The sequence below is a fragment of the Sorex araneus genome, chromosome 5 (genome assembly GCF_027595985.1).
Source record: "Sorex araneus isolate mSorAra2 chromosome 5, mSorAra2.pri, whole genome shotgun sequence".
In the NCBI taxonomy this organism is placed as follows: domain Eukaryota; kingdom Metazoa; phylum Chordata; class Mammalia; order Eulipotyphla; family Soricidae; genus Sorex; species Sorex araneus.
Window position 1 is genome coordinate 170836341 of NC_073306.1, and position 21185 is coordinate 170857525.

Here is a 21185-nt window from a genome sequence, read left to right on the forward strand (position 1 = left end):
TTTGATGTTTATATGACATGTTTAAAGCTCAAACATGAAAGCTTTATAGCTGTATCTCACAGTGAATCAAAAAAAAAGGGGTGGAGGAGAAATAATAATAGAATAATAAAATGAAGTTAATATTCAGAATAGAATAAAAAAAAGAAATATGAGTTCATGCCCAATTTAATCAGCTTAATCAATGGCTGAATAAATAGCAGTACTCCTACATTATTAAAGAAAAAGGGTGGGGTGGGAGGGGGGTGTATTGGGGTTCTTGGTGGTGCAACGGGTGCACTGGTGAAGGGATGGTGGTTTAATCAGTATTTGACTGTGACTTAAACCTGAAAGCTTTGTATTTTTTTTCTTGTTTTCACCGTGGTTCAATAAAATATTTCTTTAAAGAAAAAAAAAGAAAGAAAGAAAAACCTTTCCGTGTTAATATTTTTGTTAACCAAAATTGGTTAGTATCAAACTTTCAGAAGAAAAACCCAGGTATGAAGGAATAGGGTCTGAAGACATCAGACCACATGGCAGTGGAGGTGGTTTATCCCTTCCCGTCTCCCCAGCCCTCCGGGGTCCTGGCTCTCACACCCATGAAAGGCCATATTTAAGTACAACACCAACCTTGATCCAGAGACTCACAAATGAATCTCAAAATGAATTAGCTCCCTACAGAGATGTTTCTGGACCCCAGTCATTTACATATTTAGAATCCTGGGAGTGCACAGCCACATTTTCTTTTTTTTTTCTTTTTTTTTTTTAAATTTTTATTATATCACCATGTGGAAAGTTACAAAGTTTTCAGGTTTATGTCTCAGTTATACAATATTCAAACACCATCCCTTCACCAGTGCACATATTCCACCACCAAAATCCCCAGTATACCCCCCGCCACAGCCCCCCTAACTGTATAACTGATGAATTTCACTTCATTTTCTCTCTACCTTGCTTACATTCCATATTTCAAAACAAAACTCACTATTGTTGTTGGAGTTTCCCCCCAAGGAAGACAGCCCTACTAAGGAAGCATTTGATAATTGGTTTGTCATTAAAAGATTGTATGTTTTCAGTTTTTAGAAAAGGTCGCGCGGCCGCGTCAGCGGCCGCGCGGCTCGGATGTGTTCCAGTCCCGCAACCCGGAGCCGTGTTAGTTGCTTCTCAGTGTCGCCAGGGTTCCATCCGGAGAAGGTGTACCAGCTGTACCTCCTCCGTCTGGATCCCTGGTGTTGTTGGCCCGGATTCGGGTCCGGAGCATTTCTCCGGCCGCGTTGCTCACCAGACTGCCTGGCCTCTTCTCTGTTGAAGGTGGGAAGATGGCGCCGAGGGTGGGTCAAGGGCGGGACTTCTGGCGGCCGGGACCATTTGGAGTTTGGGCAGGCGCTGCCCCACTCCAGTGCCCCCCCGTGGCTCGGATGTGTTCCAGTCCCACAACCCGGAGCCGTGTTAGTTGCTTCTCAGTGTCGCCAGGGTTCCATCCGGAGAAGGTGTACCAGCTGTACCTCCTCCGTCTGGATCCCTGGTGTTGTTGGCCCGGATTCGGGTCCGGAGCATTTCTCCGGCCGCGTTGCTCACCAGACTGCCTGGCCTCTTCTCGCACAGCCACATTTTCGACCTCATAACCTCTCGTGATATTTATAATAAGCCAATAGAAAGTAAATTATCTCGAATCTGCCTCTGGTAGGCAGGCTTAAATGGTGGTGGGAAAATTCAAACTAATGGTGGTGGGAAGGTGTAATGGTGGTGGAAATGTGTAATGGTGGTGGGATTGGTGTTGAAATATTGAATGTAATAAATTAATGTAAACGACTTATGAAAATTTTTAAAAAATTGGCTGGTTTCCATGTTACATCAAATCTGGTATGCTACTACTGGATTGTTAGTGTTATAAAGTTTGAAGATGTCATGCAGCTGGGAATGCAAACTCAGATGCCAGAAAATTCGGAAATTTTTTAACTGGACAGTTTAGCTGGAGTTAAGTTTTTAACTGGACTGTGTCTGAGAAAGCTAGTTGATCTTTCCGAGATTTATTTATGAGTCTCTGGAACAAAGTCAGTAGATGAGCTTACATGGCAGCAAAGGCGGCTCATGGGCGTGGTTGCTGGGCCTTCCGGAAGTACAGGGAGATGGTGGGGGGGAGATAGCCAATCCCAACTCCGAGAGAGCCTAAAATTTCTCAGACACCTGTCCACGTTCCCTTTGACCAAATTTGCCTATCTGTCTTCCCTTTGCCACTCATTTGTTTTTATGGTCTATGGTTTTTTGGTTTTATGGTTTTATGGTTTATGGTTTCTTCTTTGGGGTAAGGCATTCTGAAAGTTCACTCTGCTGGCTCTTAAGATGAGCCCTTTAGATTGGTAGCAGGGTCACAGTTTCATATTTGTGCTCTTTTTCTTGTTGTTTTGATTTTTGTACCTGAGCACACCCAGTTCAAGTCCAAAATCTTGAGGAAAAATTTGTTCTTGTTCATCAAAAAGAAAATCTCCTCGTCCTCGTCCTCATCCTCATCCTCATCCTCGTCCTCCTAGTCCTCCTCGTCCTTGTCTTTCTCGTCCTCCTCCTCTTCATCCTCTTCCTCCTCATCCTCCTCCCCCTCCTCCTCCTCCCCAGGCTCTGTGTTCATGATGTTCAGGAACCATATGTGATACTGAAATTCAAACCAGGGTCGCAGCCACAGCTGCATGCTAGATAAGTTAGTGCCTTAATATGTGTACTATTTCTCCAGCCCTAACTCATACTTTTGTTTTCTTACTCATATTTCTGAGGAATGATAGAGGGGAGATGGAACCAGAGAGCTAGTACAGTGGGTAAGGTGCTTGCTTTGCACACGACCAAACTGGGTTCAATCCCCAGACCTCCATAGAGTGCCCTGAGCCCTCCATGAGTGATTCCTGAGTATGGAGCCAGGAATAATCCCACGCACTGCTGGGTGTGGCCTCAAAACCAAAATAAATAAATAAAAAACAATAGAAACACCAAGTGTGTACAGCTCCCAAGTAAAGTTATGCAACAAAGATAACCCACAAATCCTCAATTAAGGAGGCACAATCTACTGAAAAAAAAAAATCCATCAAATCCTATTATGGTGTTGTGTTGAATTTAAGAAAAAAATGAGTTAAGACTTGGGGTGGAGTGATAGTACAGCAAGCAGGGACTTGCATTACAAAAGCAAACAAACAAAAACCACCACACTGTATGACCTGTAAACTTTCCCAGGCAGAGCACTGTTGGCCTTCCTCTAACCCCGTTTTCTGCCTGTTCTCCTTGTGAGAGTCTCTCTCCATAACTTCCACCTCCCTCCCTGCAGTACCATCCGAGTCCCTTCAGGGAGTAATGCCCATGCTGCCAGCCTTGGGCTGGGCCCAGAGTCCAGCTTCTCTGAGTGCAATGTGAGGACAGAAGCCATGGTGCCAAGGGTGGGGCTGTAGCTCAGCAGAGAGTATCTGCCTTGAATACTTCAATATATGTGACCCTGGGCTTGACCCCTGGCACCACACACACACACACACACACACACACACACACACACACAGAGTTGTGTGAAGGCATGGGAACCACTTGAGCATGAGTTATTTTTTTTTTCTTTTTGGGTCACACCCGGCGATGCATAGGGGTTACTCCTGGCTCTGCACTCAGGAATTACTCCCGGCGGTGCCCAGGGGACCACATGGGATGCTGGGAATCGAACCCGGGTCGGCCGCGTGCAAGGCAAACGCCCTACCCGCTGTGCTATCACGCCAGCCCTGCATGAGTTTTATTTTTGCTTTTTAAATTGATTTACTGTGAGATACACAGTTGCAAAGTTTTAGTCAGACAATGTTCTAACACCCATCCCTTCACTATTATACATTTCCCACCACCAATGTCCCTAGTTTCACACACACATAAACACACACACACACACACACACACTCATACCCCAATGGCAGTTTAACACTGTTCCTGTCCAGAGTGATTCTTTCCAACTATCATTGTCATAGTGATCCCTCATCTGAACATGAGTTTATTGTTTTATTTCTTTAGGGGCCACACCTAGTTGTCAAGCTCAGGGCAGACTCTTGGCTCTGTGTTCAGGGCTGACTCCTGGCAGGGCTCAGGGGAGCATAGTAGTGCCACATACTGGGGTAGGCCACACACAAGGCAAGTATCCAAATCCCTGTCCTGCCCATTGGCCCTTGAGCATGAATTTCATCAGACACGGCCAACTTCCGACTTGCTCTGCCACCCACTGCCATCACGGGGCTGTGGGGAAGAGAAGGCTCAGGCAGCAATGGGTAGTCCCTGAACCCAAAGCACTGCTGGGTAGTGTGGCCAAGAGAGAAACACCCGGTCTTGCAAAGCCCTGGACTTAGGTTCAGCAGAGAGTAGCTACCTTGAATAGGTATATGTAACCTGGGGGTCCCTGTGCTGTTAGGCCTGAGTAACACGGCATGGGGGCCCAGGCACTGAGCACAGCCACGCTGGTGCTGGGAGTCACCTGCCTTCTGTTTGAGTCTCTATCCAAAAGGGAGAAAAATACAAACCTCACTAATAATCTGCTTGCAAGTGACTTAGTTTCCAAGCAGGGGGCATCCCCTGCAATGATGAGCTTTGGGGTACTGGGGCCACACTCAGCAGAACTCAGAAAATAGCAGACCTACTGGTGGAGGGGCCTGGGAGTACCACGTGGCCCGGGGATGGACTCGGGGCCTCCTGGTTATTCCAGTGCCCATGCTCTACCTCCTGGCTTCTCCCTCAACCCCTGAGAATGGCGGGAATAAAGGGGCGTGTCTGGGTTTCAAAGTCAGGCCTTCTCGCTGCTGCCTGCCAATGAGGGCTCACGCTCCAGAGTCGGTGTGTGAAGAGACAATTAGGGATCTTAGCTTCCTTCCTATGGAAAACAAACCAATCGTTTCTCAACAAACTCCAGGCACTGCGGTCCTTAAATAATTGAAAAGATTTTACTGCTAAATGTTCCCTCTGGCACTTTTCAAAAAGCCCTCCAACGATGCCCACTTTTCTGCGATGAAGCACAAAGGGAAAAAAATCTATGGTTCTTGAAATTGGCAATTACCGCATTCTGAAAATACTATGTCATGGCTTGACTTGATGAAATCTTATTAAAGTGTGGTTTGACAATTATAATTTGCTCAAGACAGGCTCCTATTCAAATGGAAGGCTTAAGTGATTGTATAGTTGGGCATCTCAATAATTAAAGGTTGTCAGTGAATTTTTTTTTAATGATCATTTCTGTATGCCAAGTGATTCACTGCTTTGCTTTCTGTCATAATGCTCCCTTACATTTTTGTGGACAGATGTATGTATGCACTGATGAGCTTTGGATCTTAATAACGGAGAGAAAACACTTGATACTTTCCCATACTTTCCCTTAAAGGGGGCTGGCCCTAGGCTCAAAGCCACAGTTTAAGCCTGGTTCATCAGGTACCCCTCTTACTCCCCCAGCACTTTAGGAAGAGGCTTTGCTGCACCTTCTGCCTTCGGGACTCTGGGCCCAAGCATTGACCTTTAGGCCCTTAGCATTGCTTATTGTATTCCCGACTGAAAAAAAGAAAATGATGTAGCAGGAGCCATAGTACAGCAGGTAGGGTGCTTGCCTTGCACAAAGTCAACCCAAGTTCCATCCCTAGCAGTGATATGGTCCCCTGAGACCCACTGGAGTAATCCCTAAGCACAGATCCAAGAGTAAGCCCTGAGCATTGCTGGGTGTGCTCAGGTCCAAAAATCAAAATAACAACAACAAAAATAACACAAAACGTCTTGAAAATATCTTGATGCTCGGGCCAAGCCTCACCCATGAGTGAATCTCCGGAAAAACCCAGGTATGTGGGACCTTGAGGCTGAGAACTCTGGGTTCAACAGGACCGGGAATGAACATCCTGTGCCAGTATCCCTCCCTCCCTCAACCCTGTCTCTGGCAACTCAGCAGTCACGCCCATAAGACACCCCTGACTGGCGCCAGATAATCTCGTCATCAGTCACCATCCATATTGCACGTCCTTCTCTCCCAGAAGGGAGCATAACCATGCCGACGGACCCTGTACCAGGCTGTTTCACTCGGGGCGCCCCAGAGGGGGGCGGGTGTAATCCCTCCCTACCCAAGGAACCCGGTCCCAGGAGCCGAAAACCTCCAGAACCCAACCGCTGCCCTGCTCTCAGCCTCTCCACACGCTCGGGCCAAACCTCACCCACAAGTGAACCTTTTCCTGGACCTCGCAACACTTCATAGGACACACCCTACCCACACTCCGTAGTACCGCACCACATCTGATGGGATTCAAAGTACGAGGCAACCAACCTTAGAGGGAATATTATATTATTTTGGTTCTGCTTTGGGGTAGGAATTAAGGTTCGGGATGGAAACACCCAAAATATGATGGTGGGAAGGTATAATGGTGGTGGGATTGGTGTTTGAATCTTTTTTTTTTTCTTTTTGAGTCACACTGGGCAATGCACAGGGGTTACTCTTGGCTCTGCATTCAAGAATTACCCTTGTCAGTGCTCAGGGGATCATATGGGATGCTGGGACTCGAACCCGGATCGGCCGCGTGCAAGGCAAAACGCCCTACCCGCTGTGCTATCGCTCCAGCCCCCTGGTGTTTGAATCTTAAATGTAATCAAATATGGTGAACTAATTTATGAAATAAAAAAAAATTTTAAAGGAAAATATATTGATGAACAAAAAAACTATTGCATGGAGCCAGTTTATTGGGTACACCTCATTTCCCAAGGCTGGTTCCCCAAACTGAAAGTGAGGTTCTAAGATTCTGACTCAAGAACAGGACTTGAATGTTCTGTTTCCCAAATAGTGGTTGTCGGAACCAGTGACATCAGGGATTAGGTGGTTCTCAGGATTTAAAAAGCAAACTTCATGGAGCCATAGCACAGCAGGTAGGGCGTTTGCCTTGCACACAGCCGACCCAGTTCGATTCCCAGAATCCCATATGATCCCCTGAGCACCGTCAGGGGTAATTCCTGAGAGCAGAGCCAGAAGTGACCCCTGAGCATCGCTGGATGTGACCCAAAAAGCAAAAAAGTAAAATAAAATAAAATATAAACGGCAAACTTCCTCTTCCTAAAAAGCCTCCTCACTCTAGCACCTTAGAGAGAGGCATTTTCTAGTGCGGGGCTTCATCCCAAACCAGAATGAGGGTGCCAACCCTCTGCAGGGGGCTGAGGTTTGCAAACCCCTTACTTGGATGGTTTTACCCTCCGACTCTGATGACACTGCACTCATCACACCATCTGGCCAACAGAGAAGACAAGCCCCAACAATGCAGTGACTGCTTTTTCCCCCCTTCTTATGCCCTCTCCCCCTTTGCTATCATAATTTAGATTACTGGTGGGGGTGAGGAGTCTCACATACACTAAATTGTGGTGCTTGCTGGCAATGCCAGGGGGCCCCACAGAGCAGAGTCATTGGTATAATGCTTCAGCATGTGAGCCGGGCTGGGGGCGTCAAACATCAAACTCAAGGCAGATGCGTCCACCATTAAGTCCTTCCAGAGCCCTGACTGCTTCTTGAGTCTCTCCACTCTTCAGGACCCGGCGAAATACTCAGATACCACAGGGAAAAGGCTGCAATGATGCTTAAGTGGCTGGCAACTGTCTTCTTAGAACCCATGACTCCTCTCCTGAGATCTAGTTGTGAGAGGTTAGGGTGGGGTCGGGAGACGTTCTAAAGCCTGGGCAGTATGAAGAAGAAAAATAATGTGCAAAAAGGACCCTGGAAAGGGGAACCCAGACTGGGCTGGTGTTAAAGTTGAGTGAGCAGAGTGCAGAGAGACGGCTTTATGGGCTAAGTACTTGTTGGAGGCCTGGGTTTGACCCCCAGGTGGCAAACCCTGAACACCACCAGGCATAACCCTGTAGCGTGGAGCCAGGAGTGGCCCCTGAGCACTGCTGGGTGTGGCTCCAAAGCCAAAAGGGGGAGGGAGAAAAAGGAAAAGAAGAAAAGGTAAGTGAGCAAAGTCTAGTTGTGTGTTCACAATGGCCACCGAATGCACGCGGCGTCCGCCCACACCCTTTGAACACACACCTAGTGCGAGTTCAAGTGCAAAGGCATATTAAATTGAGGACTGAGAAAAGTAGCCATTCTGTGAAGTTCCTTAATGAAAATAGATATGAATAATAGATGTTGGATTTTTTTTTCCATCAAGAAAGACCATTAGACTCGAGCTGGACTACAGAAATATTTGCTGTTACTAAACCCAAAGTATTTGATCCAAATGTCCTCAGTAAGCCCCACATCATCCCCAGGAGGTGGACGCTGTGCTTGCTTCCACTTTAGAACAAGGAAACGGAGGCCACAAGAGGTGACGAGGCCTGTCCCTGGGAACAAGGAGTGGCATGCGGTCCAGCTGTCACCCTCCAAGTTCCCTTTTCCAGCTTAGACACCCACAGTTCTGGGGAGGCGAAGATTAAGCACCGTGCTTCGGGGCCCTAGAGATAGCGGAGGGGTGAAGGGACATGCTCGAAGGGACATGCTCGATCTCCAACACTAACCAAGCATGGCTGGGTGCAGCCCTAGAGGCCCCCTCCACCCGCATCCAGAGGCCCCATGAATTGAACTGCTGGCCCAGTTGTCCAGGAATTGCAAGAAGGGCATCCTTCCACTCCCACCTCCCAAGCGTTCTGAGCACCACCCAGAATAAACAACTAACAAAACCGAGAAACCAACACCCTCCTTGATGAGCTCACGATTTAGTGATGAAGAGAGCATGAAGGGTGAATGATGCAGAAATGCACACCTGGCCATTCCAAGACAGAGCAGCAGCCTAGCACCCCGCCCCCTTCTCACCCCCATGGAATCAGAAAAATCCAGAGTTACAGAAAACACCAGAGGCCAAATGACTCTCTTCCTCCAGTGAATCAATTGTGAGAAAATACAGGCAGAAACTTCAAGTTGCTCGAATAATTTGCTGCACTCAGGGTAGATGTTGAATGATTCCTTGATATGCTGTACTCGTGGTAGACGAAAATTCACTTTAGGAACTATTTGAAATGTTAATTTTTCCCAATTTAGAACTTTAAAAATAGTCACTACTGGACTGAATACAAAGGAACTGGGAGAATTGCTAAGCGTTTCACAAGCAGGACCTGATGCATCCACCTGTGAAATAGTCTGGGAATCAAACAATTCAATTTATTTATTTATTTACTCACAGTGTTTGGGGACCACACCCAGCAGCAGTGCTCAGGACTTAGTCCAGGCTCTGCACTCAGGAACCAGTCCTTGGGCAGGTAGGACCGGTGTTCAATCCTCGGCATCCCATATGGTCCCTGAGCACCTTCAGGAGTAACCCCCGAGCACAGCCGGATATGGCCCAAAAAAGCCAAAAAAAAAAAAAAAGGAAAAAGAAAGAAAAAGAAATCACTCCTTTTGGGGTATGGGGTAGTGGTGGGAATCAAACCTGGGCAACAGCGTGCAAGTAAGGGGCCTACCCACTATATTATCTCTCCAGCCCCCAAAGCAAATTATTTTGAGCATCACCCAACATTATTGATGTCAGAGATAATAATAAAAATCCGAAGCTACTATTATCACTGAAAACAGGTGAGAGAGTGCAGAGGACTCCTGGGGTCATGGGTAGACTGAATACTGGGTTGGAAGATCAGGAGGCTCACCTGGGGTCTTAGCTCTGTCATAGTCCAGCTGTGCATCTGGGAGAAGGTTTCTGGAATTTTCTGTCTCTCTTTTTCATCAAACAACAAAACAGGGAGGTCAGAAATGTTTCAAAAGAATCCTTCCTGCATGAGCTGCAGTTCATCAGCCTTGGGACCAGCTGTGGGGATCACTGTAGAACAACTGTTAGAACCCAGAGAACTGCTGGCTGGCATCTCAGTACAGGAGCCTCCGGGGAAGGCGGCTTCAGTTGGCCCCACAAAGGGGACAATGGGGTGGGGACACAGTAACTGAGCTCTCTCTGTTTTCCAGATTCTCCTCCAGGGAGGAGAAATTTGCTGACTATTTGGTAACTTTGGAAATTTGCTGACTATTAGGCAGTCACCTCCCTCCCCCCCCCACCAAGTGCCGTGTAATCTCATCAATGGCCAAGATCCAGAGACTATAAAACAAAGCTCCTGGAAGCACATGACCACATTCGAGGCCGCGAGATCTCTTATTGTCTAGTTCTCCCTCTCGGAAAACTCGGTAAGCTACCGAGAGTATCCTGCTCACACGGCAGAGCCTGGCAAGCTCCCCGTGGCTTTTTCAATATGCCAAAAATAGTAACAATGAAGGGTCTCATTCCCCTGACCTTGAAAGAGCCTCCAATGCGGCACCATTGTGAAGGACGAGTAAAGAGAGGCTGCTAAAATCTCAGGGCTAGGACAAATGGAGAGAGACGTTACTGACGCCTGCTCAAGCAAATTGATGAACAATGAAATGACAGTGATACAGTGATTTGGTAACTTCCTTATTTAAAATGCCTCAGTTTCCACATCCTACAGCACACTTTCCTTTTTTTTTAACACAGGAATGTTGACAGACCCCTGATGTCCCAAGGAGGCTCAAATAGTTCTGATTGGATGCCACCATGAAGCAATAATTCCTGAACTAAAAACAGCAATATGGGGTCTGAGTAGTGGTACAGCAGCCAGGGTGTTTACCTTGGATACTACTGACCTCCGTATGATTCCCAGCTCCCATATGGGGGTGAAGAGTAATCCCTGAACACTGCCAGGTGTGGCCTCCAAACAAAATAAAAACAACAATATAAAAGTGTGAACATACTCCCTTCCCACCCTGCTTCCGCACCTATTGGACTGTTGGGGAGTGCCACCTGCACTCTTACCAAGGAACTGATAGGATTGTCTCCTGTCTTCGGCCCACTCCTACTTGGGCAGAAGGCTGCACGCCTGTGCAAGGTCGCAGATGTTCAAGAAGGAGCGAGGTCAAGCGTGATGGTCTCTTCCCTGGTCTCCCCCAGCTTCTGTCCTAGCCTGCTGGAAAAGCGAGCTGAATCTAATGCTGTTGTTAAGTGCACCTGACCTCATATTGCTGTCGGGCATTTGGAGTTCTTCCAGCTCACGGCTCTCTCACCCATCACGCTGCTAGGGAGAAGCTTGCTCTGACCTGTGCATCCTCCCTGTAGGCAGCTCCTTGGCAGGTTAGGGATGCCAAGATCACAAAGTTGTGCTCTCGTGTTCCTGCCTAGAGGTTTTATTTCACGCTCAGGGAGGGACGAGAGATGCAGTGTCAGTTCGTCCGGACGGGGTGTGAGGCAGGAAACTGGCATAGCCGCTCCTTCTCCTGTGTGAACCCAACCCACTAGACCCAGAGCTATTCACCGCAAGTGCCAACAGCGCCCTACCCCTGTGCTTCTCTCTCCCAGCTCCCACTTTGTCCTAGGATCAGCCAACTCATCTCAATCTTCCTATTTTATTCCTCTTGTCCGAAAGTTTTCCTGGTAATAATGGTGGTGGGGGTGCTGGACCTGCAGAAATAACGCATCTGCATCTTTCAGGCCCCCGTGTGAGTTGAGTCCTCGCCACGCAGCAGCGCTCTCCCAGCAGCGTTCGGAGCACTTTAGGAGAGCCGTGACAGGTCTTGTGACCTGGGACCTCGCAGAAGTCAAGGCCGACCCAGCAGCCCCGCCTCTACCTCCAGCGCTCGCTCCGCCCCAGCCCGGGAGGCAGCGGCTGGAGGAAGGGCGGGGCGTGTCCGGAGGCGGGGCGAGGCCGAGCTCCCCGCGCGCGGATTGGCTCCGCGTCGGCCCGGCCCCGCCCCCGCCTCCGCCCCGCCCGCCCCGGCGGAAGGGCGAGCTGGCCTGCGCGTGGTGGACCTGGACTGCGGGCGGGGATGGCGGCGGCCGGGACGGCTCCGGACGGCGACGGGCTCTGCACGGACCCCGGGCTGGACCAGGAGGTGACCCGGTGGCTGCGATGGGACAAGGTGAGGGCGACCGAGGCGCCGCGCCCCCTTCCCCGCTGCGTGCTCCCGCCCCTCGGGAGTCATGCGCGCGGGAGGCCGCCCGGGAGGGGCTGCAGGTTTGCAGGTTTGCAAGTCTGTGCATGAGAAGGTGGCCCGGGTCGGAACCGGCGATCGGACCGCGGGGCCTGCGCCACGCCCGGGCACCCGCCTGGCACTCTGGCCGCCGGCGCGTCCCCTGCCACCAAGACCCCCCTCGCTTCCCTCCCGTGCCTTTGACGCCGGGGGTCTTTGCGGAGCGGCGTGCCCACCCACCCCTCCCGGGTGCGCGGGGATCCGAACTAGCTGCCCTCTTTCTGGCCTGCCAGTTTCAGGAGGTCCCTGATTGGACTGCGATGAGAGACGCCCCTGGAGGACGACCACCCTGGCGTCGCTTGGCATCTCCCCACCACACCCCTCCCGGGGGGAGGGGGGTGCGGGGAGCGGACGAGGAGCCCAGCGCCCCCCGCCCACCTGTCCCGCTGTCGGCCGCGCCTCTGCCTCGTTTCCTCCAGAACCTCCCCTCTGCCCCCTGCTGCTGCTGAACTCGTTTCTCCTCTTCCTCCCGGGTGTTCCGGGCTCGCACCGGACCGGGCTTCCCCGGGAGGGTCGGTCACTTCTCTCCCCGCTCCCTCCCTCTCAGTGCTGCGGTTTGGCCAAAGGCCCGAACCAGAACTGGTCTGCAGGTTTGCTGCTTTTAACGTCTGCCTCGCCCTGGCCGGGGCTGATTTCACAGGACCCGAGAGGCGCCTGGCACTCGGCTTAATGCTCCGCTGTTCTGCTTTGAAATGTTTAACAAATGTTGAACAAGGAGGGTGGGGGGTGGGGGGTGTCCCTGTTTTCATTCTCAACTGCCCGGCGCCTGGCAGATTATGTAACGGGTCCTATCTAAGCCCTGTCTAACATCCTGAGATGATCGAGGCTTACGTGGGCACTCACAGCTGATACTGAAACTATCTGTTAAATGAATGAAAAAAAAAATTGGATCCCTGCCATAAGGGTGCTGGTGGTCCTCTCCCCCCTCTGCCCCCAGGAGTGAAATTCCAGGTTATATAGGTGTATGCAAGGGCCTTAGGTACCTAACCACCCCCACCCCTCCCCCCTATGCCAGGCTTGAAATTCGGTAGGACAGGAGAATGTTGCCCTCTCTGACAGCTTAGTCACTGGCAGTGGGTAGAATTCTTTGAAGTCCTAACTTCATCCAGTTTCCCAGGGGAAAGGAGCTCCCAGTTAGTTGCTCGCAGAGTTCTGTATCTGATTGGGGAGCTAGGGCCCCACCCACTGAAGTGGAGGAGAGGGGGGCGTTCCTCTGCTTTCCACTTTGTCCTGTCTACCACGCCTCGTGCTGGGTCTTGCCTTCTCCTCTCTGTTTATCCTCTGGTTTGAGACGGGCAGCAGATGGGTAACTGCTCGCCTGCCCGGAGCACGGCGGCTCTCTGCCCCCGGGCCGGGAGGTGTTCCCTGTGCCCGCTGCAGACCTGTCTTCACCAGCTCTGCTCACGCCCATCGGCTCCTTGTGACCTTTGATGTCCACTTGGCTGCCGTAGCACGCTGACCCCGTTCTTCCACCCAGGCCATTTGTCTTTTATTGCTCTCAAAGGCCGATTGTGAGATCTATACTGTGACCTGAAGAAAACTCACATCCTGGCAACTTTGTAGCTTCCAGGAAGTTGCAGGGCTCTTGGAAAGTTCCTTTACTGCTCTGCTTTTCTTTTTCCTTTTCTGTCCTTATATTCGTACCTCTCGGAGAGCCCAGCAAGCTACTGAGAGTATCCCGCCCACATGGCAGAGCCTGGCAAGCTACCCGTGGCATATTTGATATGCCAAAAACAGTAACAATCGGTCTTATTCCCCTGACCCTGTAAGAGCCTCCAGTTGTTGGGAAAGGAGTAAGGAGTAAGGAGAGGATGCTAAAATCTCAGGGCTGAGTGTAATAGAGACGTTACTGGTGCCCGCTCGAGTAAATCAACGAACAATGGGATGACAGTTATACAGTGATACAGTGATACTGTGATACTGTGACCTAACGAATCCCTGGATATCAAGTGTGACTGTGAAGTTGTCTGTTTTCTTATTCACTCAGCACCCTGTCTTAAACCTGGGTGGAGGGAGGGGGAAGGTTTGTTCTTGTCAATTTGAGACCTAAGCCCTTTAAAAAAAATTTCTTTTTTATTAGTGAATCACCGTGAGGTACAGTTACAGACTTACAAACTTTCGTGCTTGCATTTCAGTCATACAATGGTCGAGTGCCCATCCCTCCACCAGTGCCCATTCTCTACCACCAATGGTCCCAGCATCCCTTCCACCGACCCCACCCCTGACCTCCCCCCACCCGACCCCACCCCGCCTCTGTGGCAGGGCATTCCCTTTTGCTCTCTCTCTTCTTTTGGGTGTTGTGGTTTGCAATGGAGGTATTGAGTGGCCATCATATTTGGTCTAGAGTCTACTTTCAGCCCGTATCTCCTATCCCGAGCGTGCCCTCCTAGCACCCTTTACTTGGTGGTCCCTTCTCTATCTGAGTTGCTTTTCTCCCGGCATGTGAGGCCGGCCTAAGCCCTTTCTGGAAGGCACCCAAAAATCTGATTGGTCAACAGTTAATCCAAATGTATGTGTGTGTGTGTGTGTGTATGTTTGTGTGTATTTTTGTGTACATACACAATATAGATTAGAATTATTGTGGCTTTTAAAGGAAATTATTTCTGATTTTTCATTCTCTCATTTGCCTCACTGCGTTGGATGTTTCTGTTTTGCAGAATCCTTTAACCTCAGAGTTAGTGAAACAGCTCGTTGCTGACAATAACAAGGAAGAACTCCAGAAATGTTTTGGGACTCGGATGGAGTTTGGGACAGCCGGCCTGCGAGCCGCTATGGGGCCGGGGATTTCGCAGATGAACGACTTGACCATCATCCAAACCACACAGGTACGATTCTTAGCCACGCGAAGAACACATGCCAGTGTCCAAGGATAGACCCATATTGACATTTTTATTTTATTTTATTTTTGCTTTTTGGGTCACACCCAGCGATGCATAGGGGTTACTCCTGGCTCAGCACTCAGGAATTACTCCTGGCGGTGCTCAGGGGACCATATGGGATGCTGGGAATTGAACCTGGGTAGGCCGCGTGCAAAGCAAACGCCCTACCCGCTGTGCTATTGCTCCAGCCCCCAACATATTGACATTTTTAAAAGACTTTTATTAGACACAAATTTATTGGAATCAGGTTGTATCAAGCCGTCAGTGCTTAGAAGCGCCTCACTGATAGAATCCAGGGGAGAGACCGAGGGAGAAGAGGTGGATGCAGGGAAATAGTCTTTTTGGCTGTAGTGTCAGTAGGAGACTTATTGGGGAAGCCCTAGTTGTCTGTGTATGTCTGTTCTTAGGCTTTATTTTATCAAGTCACCTTGATGTACAATTTAAAATTTCAGGCATGCAATGTTCCAAGTAGTCCAGCACCATCCTACCTACCGCCAGTGTCAACTGTCCTTCAGCAGTGTCCCCAGGTTCCCTCCCACCCGCACCTACCCCCCTGACGGGCACATGTGTGGGCGTGGTTACTGTAGGTTGGGACTCCTGCTTCAGTACTCAGGGCCCTGTGGGTTAGAGACATACAAACACCTCCCTCTACCCCACCAGTGTCCCGGAGGCCCCCACCCCACTAATCTTATCTCTCGTCCCTGCTTCCTCCCTTCCCAGTGTCATTCCTTCCCTGTCCTCACTTCTCTAATCTAGGACGGAGGCTTTGCCCCTTCCATTCCCTCGTTCGGTTATGCCCTAGGTCACAGGTTAGTGAGGCCATCTGGTCTTTGTCCTTCTGAATCTGCCCTCTGACTCACTCCGCTTAACACGATAGCCTCCAGTGCCACCCACCTGGTAGTGAATCGCATGGATTCATCATTCTTGGCGCCTGCACACCGCACCTGCATCATCCACGCATCTGTGTGGGGGCACCTGGGTTGACTCCATCCTGGCTGCTGGAATCAGTGCAGCTCGGTTGCCAGTGGTTTGTGCGTGTGTGTGATTAGTATAATTAATGATCTAAAGCCCTGCCAAGAATGATCCCTGAGCTCACCCCATGCCCCCCCTCCCCTCAACTAAGACAAAACATAAATAACCACTGCTTTAATTCTGGGTAATGACTAATTATGATTACAGGTATTTTGTAACTCAAAATATGGTAACTTCTATTTCTTTGTTTTGTTTTTTGGGCCATACCCTGCTGTGCCCAGGGTTTACTCTTGTTGGCTTTGTGCTAGGCAGAGCCCTCATCCTCTCCACTGTCTCCCTGGTAGCCCGCTAGCTTGGGGTTCTTAATCTTAAAACATCTCAGGCTTGGGTTTGGGTTTGCTCAAGTGGACTCTAAGGTCTAAGATTTGTTTCAAGGGTCTCCTTTGTTTTTCATTAATGTAACCACAGGCTCCATTTGTCCTGGGCAGACTTACTAGTTCTAATTAGTACCCTGATTCCGGGTTGGCCAGAGGCAACCAGTCATTCTTTGATTCCCTCCTGTAAGGTTCTTGGAGTTGGTGGAGCTTGTTACCGAGCACAGCCCATGGCTTATTCGGTGATGAGCAGAGATTGAGTGTCTACCGTGTGTCAGCAGTGGGGGTACAGTAGTGACTAAAACGGACAGTCCCTCATGGAGCTTTCATTGCGGTGCAGATCCACCAACTGGGCTAACTTTTACCGTCTTGTTATTTTTGTTAGGGTTGTACAAGCATAGATAAGCTTTTTCCTTTTTCTTTCTTTCTTTTTCTCTTTTTTTTTTTTTTGCTTTTTTTGCGATGCTCAGGGGTTACTCCTGGCTCTGCACTCAGGAATCACTCTGGGCTGTGCTCAGGGGACCATATGGGATGCTGGGAATCGAACCCGGGTCCGCTGCATGCAAGGCAAACACCCTGCCCACTGTGCTATTGCTCCAGTCCTGCATAGATAAGCTCTTTTAACTTGCAGAATAACTAAGAGCCAATTCCATTTGATTTGAATTGCTAATCTGGGTGAAAATTATTGCCAAATTCCCTTGCCTTCATTTCTGAATTTTGCTCTCAAAGTTAGCCCAAACTTTAAGGATTTAAACATGAAGTACTCGACAAAAACAAAAAAGAGTTGCCACTGAGGATCAAAATTCTGTTTACAGAAGAAATAAAGTGCATCAGATTATTCTGTTTCCTCTACTACTTAGATTTGCCAAATGTGTACAATGCTTTGGGGCTAAAGAGATAGAACAGGGGTTAAGGCACGGGCCTCACACCTGGTTTTACCCCCAGGTTTGACCCCTGACATCACATCTGGTCCCCTGAGCCCTGCCAAGAATGATTCCTGAGCACAGAGCCAGGAGTAAGCCCTGAGTCCAGCCAGGTGTTACCCATCCCCCCCAACCCCAAACAAAAAAATGAAACAAAAATGAACATTGCTTTAATTCTGGGAGAAAAGTCTGGGAAATGACTACTTATGATTACAGTTATTTTATAGGAACCTAGCAGCATAAAAGACAGAGTTGGCACTCCCTGGCGAACCCCTACTAAGGACCGTTTCCATGGAAACCCCTGGCAGGAACTTAACTTCCTGTTAAGCCATGAACTTCCTGAGATCAGCAGGAGGGGAGGAAGGCTGAGAATAGACTGAGTCCGGGAATTCTGTTCTAATTGGTGGATCCCATGGAATGGTTGTGTAACAGGCTCTGTCCCAGCTCTGGAGCCACATAACTGATGGCCCCAGACAGAATGGCCTGACGTTCCGTGCCCCCGCCCACAGGTCTGCGAGTGAGGGCAGGTCAGCTCAGCGACACTTGGTGCGTGGGACCCCCGGAAGCCATTCACTCACTTGCAATTTTGGATTTGGGGCAAAGGCAGTGCCCATAGAAACTTCGGGGCCACAGCAGAATGACCTGCAGGCAGGGAGCAGGCCCTGTGATTGTCAGAAGCATTTGAGTGTGAGAGAGCCGGTACATTCAGAGGGACACCCCCAAACCATATATATTTCATGTTTATATTTCTTTGTATCATGCTACCTCCAGAAAATGTGACCACGTAACAGTTTTTTTTTTTTCTTTTCCATGGAAAAAAAGAGCATTCTAAGTTGGTACTGCTCATCTCCAAAGTATTTTTTTGAGCGAAAAGTGCATGCAGGGACTGGAGTGATAGTCCGGCAGATAGGGCACTTGCTTTGCCTGCTGTGTCAAATGAACTCATGAAAATGAAGAGTTCCGGGCTAAGAAGGGAGCCCACAGGGCTACAGCACAAGCTTTGCATGCAGGAGACCCAGGTTTGATCCCTGACACGTCTTTGCCCCCTGAGCACTGCCAGGTGTGGCCTCAAAACAAAAAATAAGAAAAATAAAGCTACACGGTTTTTTTTTAATAATGAAGTTATGTCTGTCATAAGCCTTCCAGACTGAAGTAGTAATAATTCAATAATTCTATCACTAACACTATCATCCTGTTCATCAATTTTACTTGAGTGGGCACCAGTAACGTCCCCATTGTGAGACTTGTTACTGTTTTTGGCATATCGTCATGGGTAGCTTGCCAGGCTCTGCCATGCGGGCAGAATACTCGGTAGCTTGCCGGGCTCTCTGAGAGGGACAGAGGAAGTAATAATTAATTACCATTATTACCCAATCAACCAGAATCCTCTTTGAACTGTCATAAAACCTATTTCATCCTCTAATCTAAACCTATTAAATTCAAAGTTCACTAGTTTTCAATCTTCCTTATTTCATACTGAAGTGATGTCACTGCACCTGCCAAGATGTGTGCACTGTATGTTCCATCATGTCTGGGTGAGCGTGACCCCATTGGCATGAACAACTGTGCCCGGCTGTAGGCCGGTGGATGGACGCCCTTTGCAAGGCCTCTGCCTGGCAGACAGCAGTTTCAGACAAATGAGCTTAGGTTTGCTCATTATCAAAACCTTACCAGATAGGGGCTGGAGCGATAGCACAGCGGGTAGGGCATTTGCCTTGCATGCGGCCAATCCGGGTTCAATTCCCAGCATCCCATATGGTCCCCTGAGTACCGCCAGGGGTAATTCCTGAGTGCAGAGCCAGGAATAACCCCTGTGCATTGCCGGGTGTGACCCACAAAGCAAAAAAAAACAAAAAAAACCTTACCAGATAGATTTTTTTTGACCTGTTAAGGTTGAAACAGGCAGGAATGTCTGAACTGCTTTCCTGTCTGCAACCAGACCTTTTGGAATAACGTTAAGGGAGAAAAGAAGTTCTGAAGGAAAAGAACAATAAGGACTCTCATAAGAGCAGACACATTAGAGTTTCCCGGGGCCGGGGTGCTCAGCAGTGGACACGCTTGCACTCCTGTAACCCTCATACTGGCCTTGAGGTGGGTACTTGTTGCTACTCCTCTTTCACAGGAGGGAAACTGAGGCCCTGAACCGCTCAGCAAGGTCTGCTTTGCCACTGGGCAGCAGGGAGGCGTCCACACCCATAGGTTCTGCGTGCTTGGCCTCTTTCTTTCTTAGTTTCCGGGCATACCCTGTGAACCTGGGAGGCGTTTCCAGGGTGGTACCTGGGGCTGGCTCCCAGGGGAGCCTGGGGACCGTGCCAGGATCAAACTCTGGCCTCACCCCTGGGCCCCAGCCCCGGTCTCCTGTGTCCTTACCTCTCCACACCTTTTTTTATTGTGGTGGTCAAGGTAGGGGTAAGGATGTGGGTGCACTCATGCGGGCCGCAGTGCTCGGACACGCTTGCTTGAAGTATGCCAGACAGGGCACCCCCGCTCTTTTTGAGGGGAGCACCCTTCGCTGTGCTCAGGGCTTACTCCTGGTTTTGCACTCAGGAGTCACTCCTGGTGGGCTCAGGACACCATATGGGATACCGGGATCGAATCCATATAGCTGAATGCAGAGCAAGCGCCCTACCTGCTGGGTACTCCAACCTCTTCACGTACTTTTCACTACACTGAACTATCTCTGACCAGGGCCCAGGGACAAATCCAGGGCCTGACACTTCTGTTTCCACAACGGGGCAAGTCACTGAGCCTTAGTCTTCCCATCTGCCAGAGTTGAACTGGAATGAATAGCCATAGAGACTCATACTCGTGTCCAGCGTAGAGCCTGGAGCCTAGAGGCAGGCAGTCAGCTCAGCTTCTCCTGCACCGCGGGGTTTGGGCACGGGGTGGGGGGCTCTTCCCCTCTCTAGTGAATGAACGTTCACTTGTAGAACAGAAAAACTTTGGTTAATTTTTGTAGCCTGTGTATATTACATATTAAAACAAATGTTTTGTGTGTGTCTGTGTGTTTGTTTTTGTTTTTTGTTTTGTTTTGTTTTGTTTTTGTCTTTGTTTCTGTTTTGGCCAATGGGGAACCTCTAGGGATTTTGCAGATACCTGGAAAAGCAGTTCAGCGACCTGAAGCAGAGAGGCGTCGTGATCAGCTTTGATGCCCGGGCCCACCCCGCCAGCGGAGGCAACAGCAGAAGGTATTTGAACATTCAGGGGAACTCTCTGGAGTGGATTCTTGACTTTCCTTGACTTACTTTATTTGCAGGGCCTGGGTTGCACCCAGGCCACACGGGGAGGGTCTGGACTGAGCTCAGGGCCCCGGATGCAAGGTGTGTGCTCCAACCCTTGAACCATTTCCCCGGCATCGGCTGTGTTCTGCTTTTCATTCTTTTTCTTTTAATTTTTATTCAAGAGCCATGATTTACAAAATTACTATAGGTGCGTTTTAGGCACACAATAATTCCATACCAATTCCCCCCCCCCCCCCCAGTGTCAACTTCCCTCCACCAGTGTTCCCAGAGTCTCTCCACCTGTCAACTTGACGGCACATTATGAAGTCTCAGTGGTTGCCGCTTAGATCTAATGTTTAGGGAGGAGATGGACAGAGAGGGAAAGAAATCCAGGGGCAAAGGAAAAAACGAGAAGTAATGCGTGAACAGGCACCAGGGTTCCTGTTATGCCAGTGATAGGAGTGAGGCGTGCAGCCATATACCCAACACACAGACTCAACAGGACTGAAACCATGAAATCTCTGCGTTTATTTCTAATGACCACTTCTACATCGTTCTGTTGTGGTTGTTCTGTCTTTTGTGGTGCCGGGTTCGAACCCAGGGCCTCACAGATGGAAGGCAAGTGCTCTACCACCAAGCCGCATCCCAGGACTTTATAGCTTGACTGTAAATACATTTGCCAGTCCCTGTAAAATGATGCGCCTTCGGTTAGCAACTTTTTATAATTCTTGTTTTATATGTGGCCAAAGAAAATGAAATCAGACCATTTAAAATTTAATACCTAAGTGGGAAAAAGTTTTTTAGTGGCTATTATTTCTCCCTCCCACATTCTT

The 21185-nt window shown here is 49.4% G+C and overlaps 1 protein-coding gene across 1 annotated transcript in view; it reads left to right on the top strand.

Annotated features, from left to right (window-relative positions):
- The first annotated feature begins 11737 nt into the window (after nucleotides 1-11737).
- PGM2 (phosphoglucomutase 2) overlaps nucleotides 11738-21185 on the top strand; it is a 36499-nt gene continuing 27051 nt past the window's right edge. Inside the window, exons 1-3 of the mRNA XM_055140680.1 lie at nucleotides 11738-11872; nucleotides 14641-14808; nucleotides 20213-20319. Of these exons, the coding sequence (XP_054996655.1) occupies nucleotides 11780-11872; nucleotides 14641-14808; nucleotides 20213-20319 (368 nt within the window). The 5' untranslated portion in view covers nucleotides 11738-11779. The remainder of the gene's footprint in view (nucleotides 11873-14640; nucleotides 14809-20212; nucleotides 20320-21185) is intronic.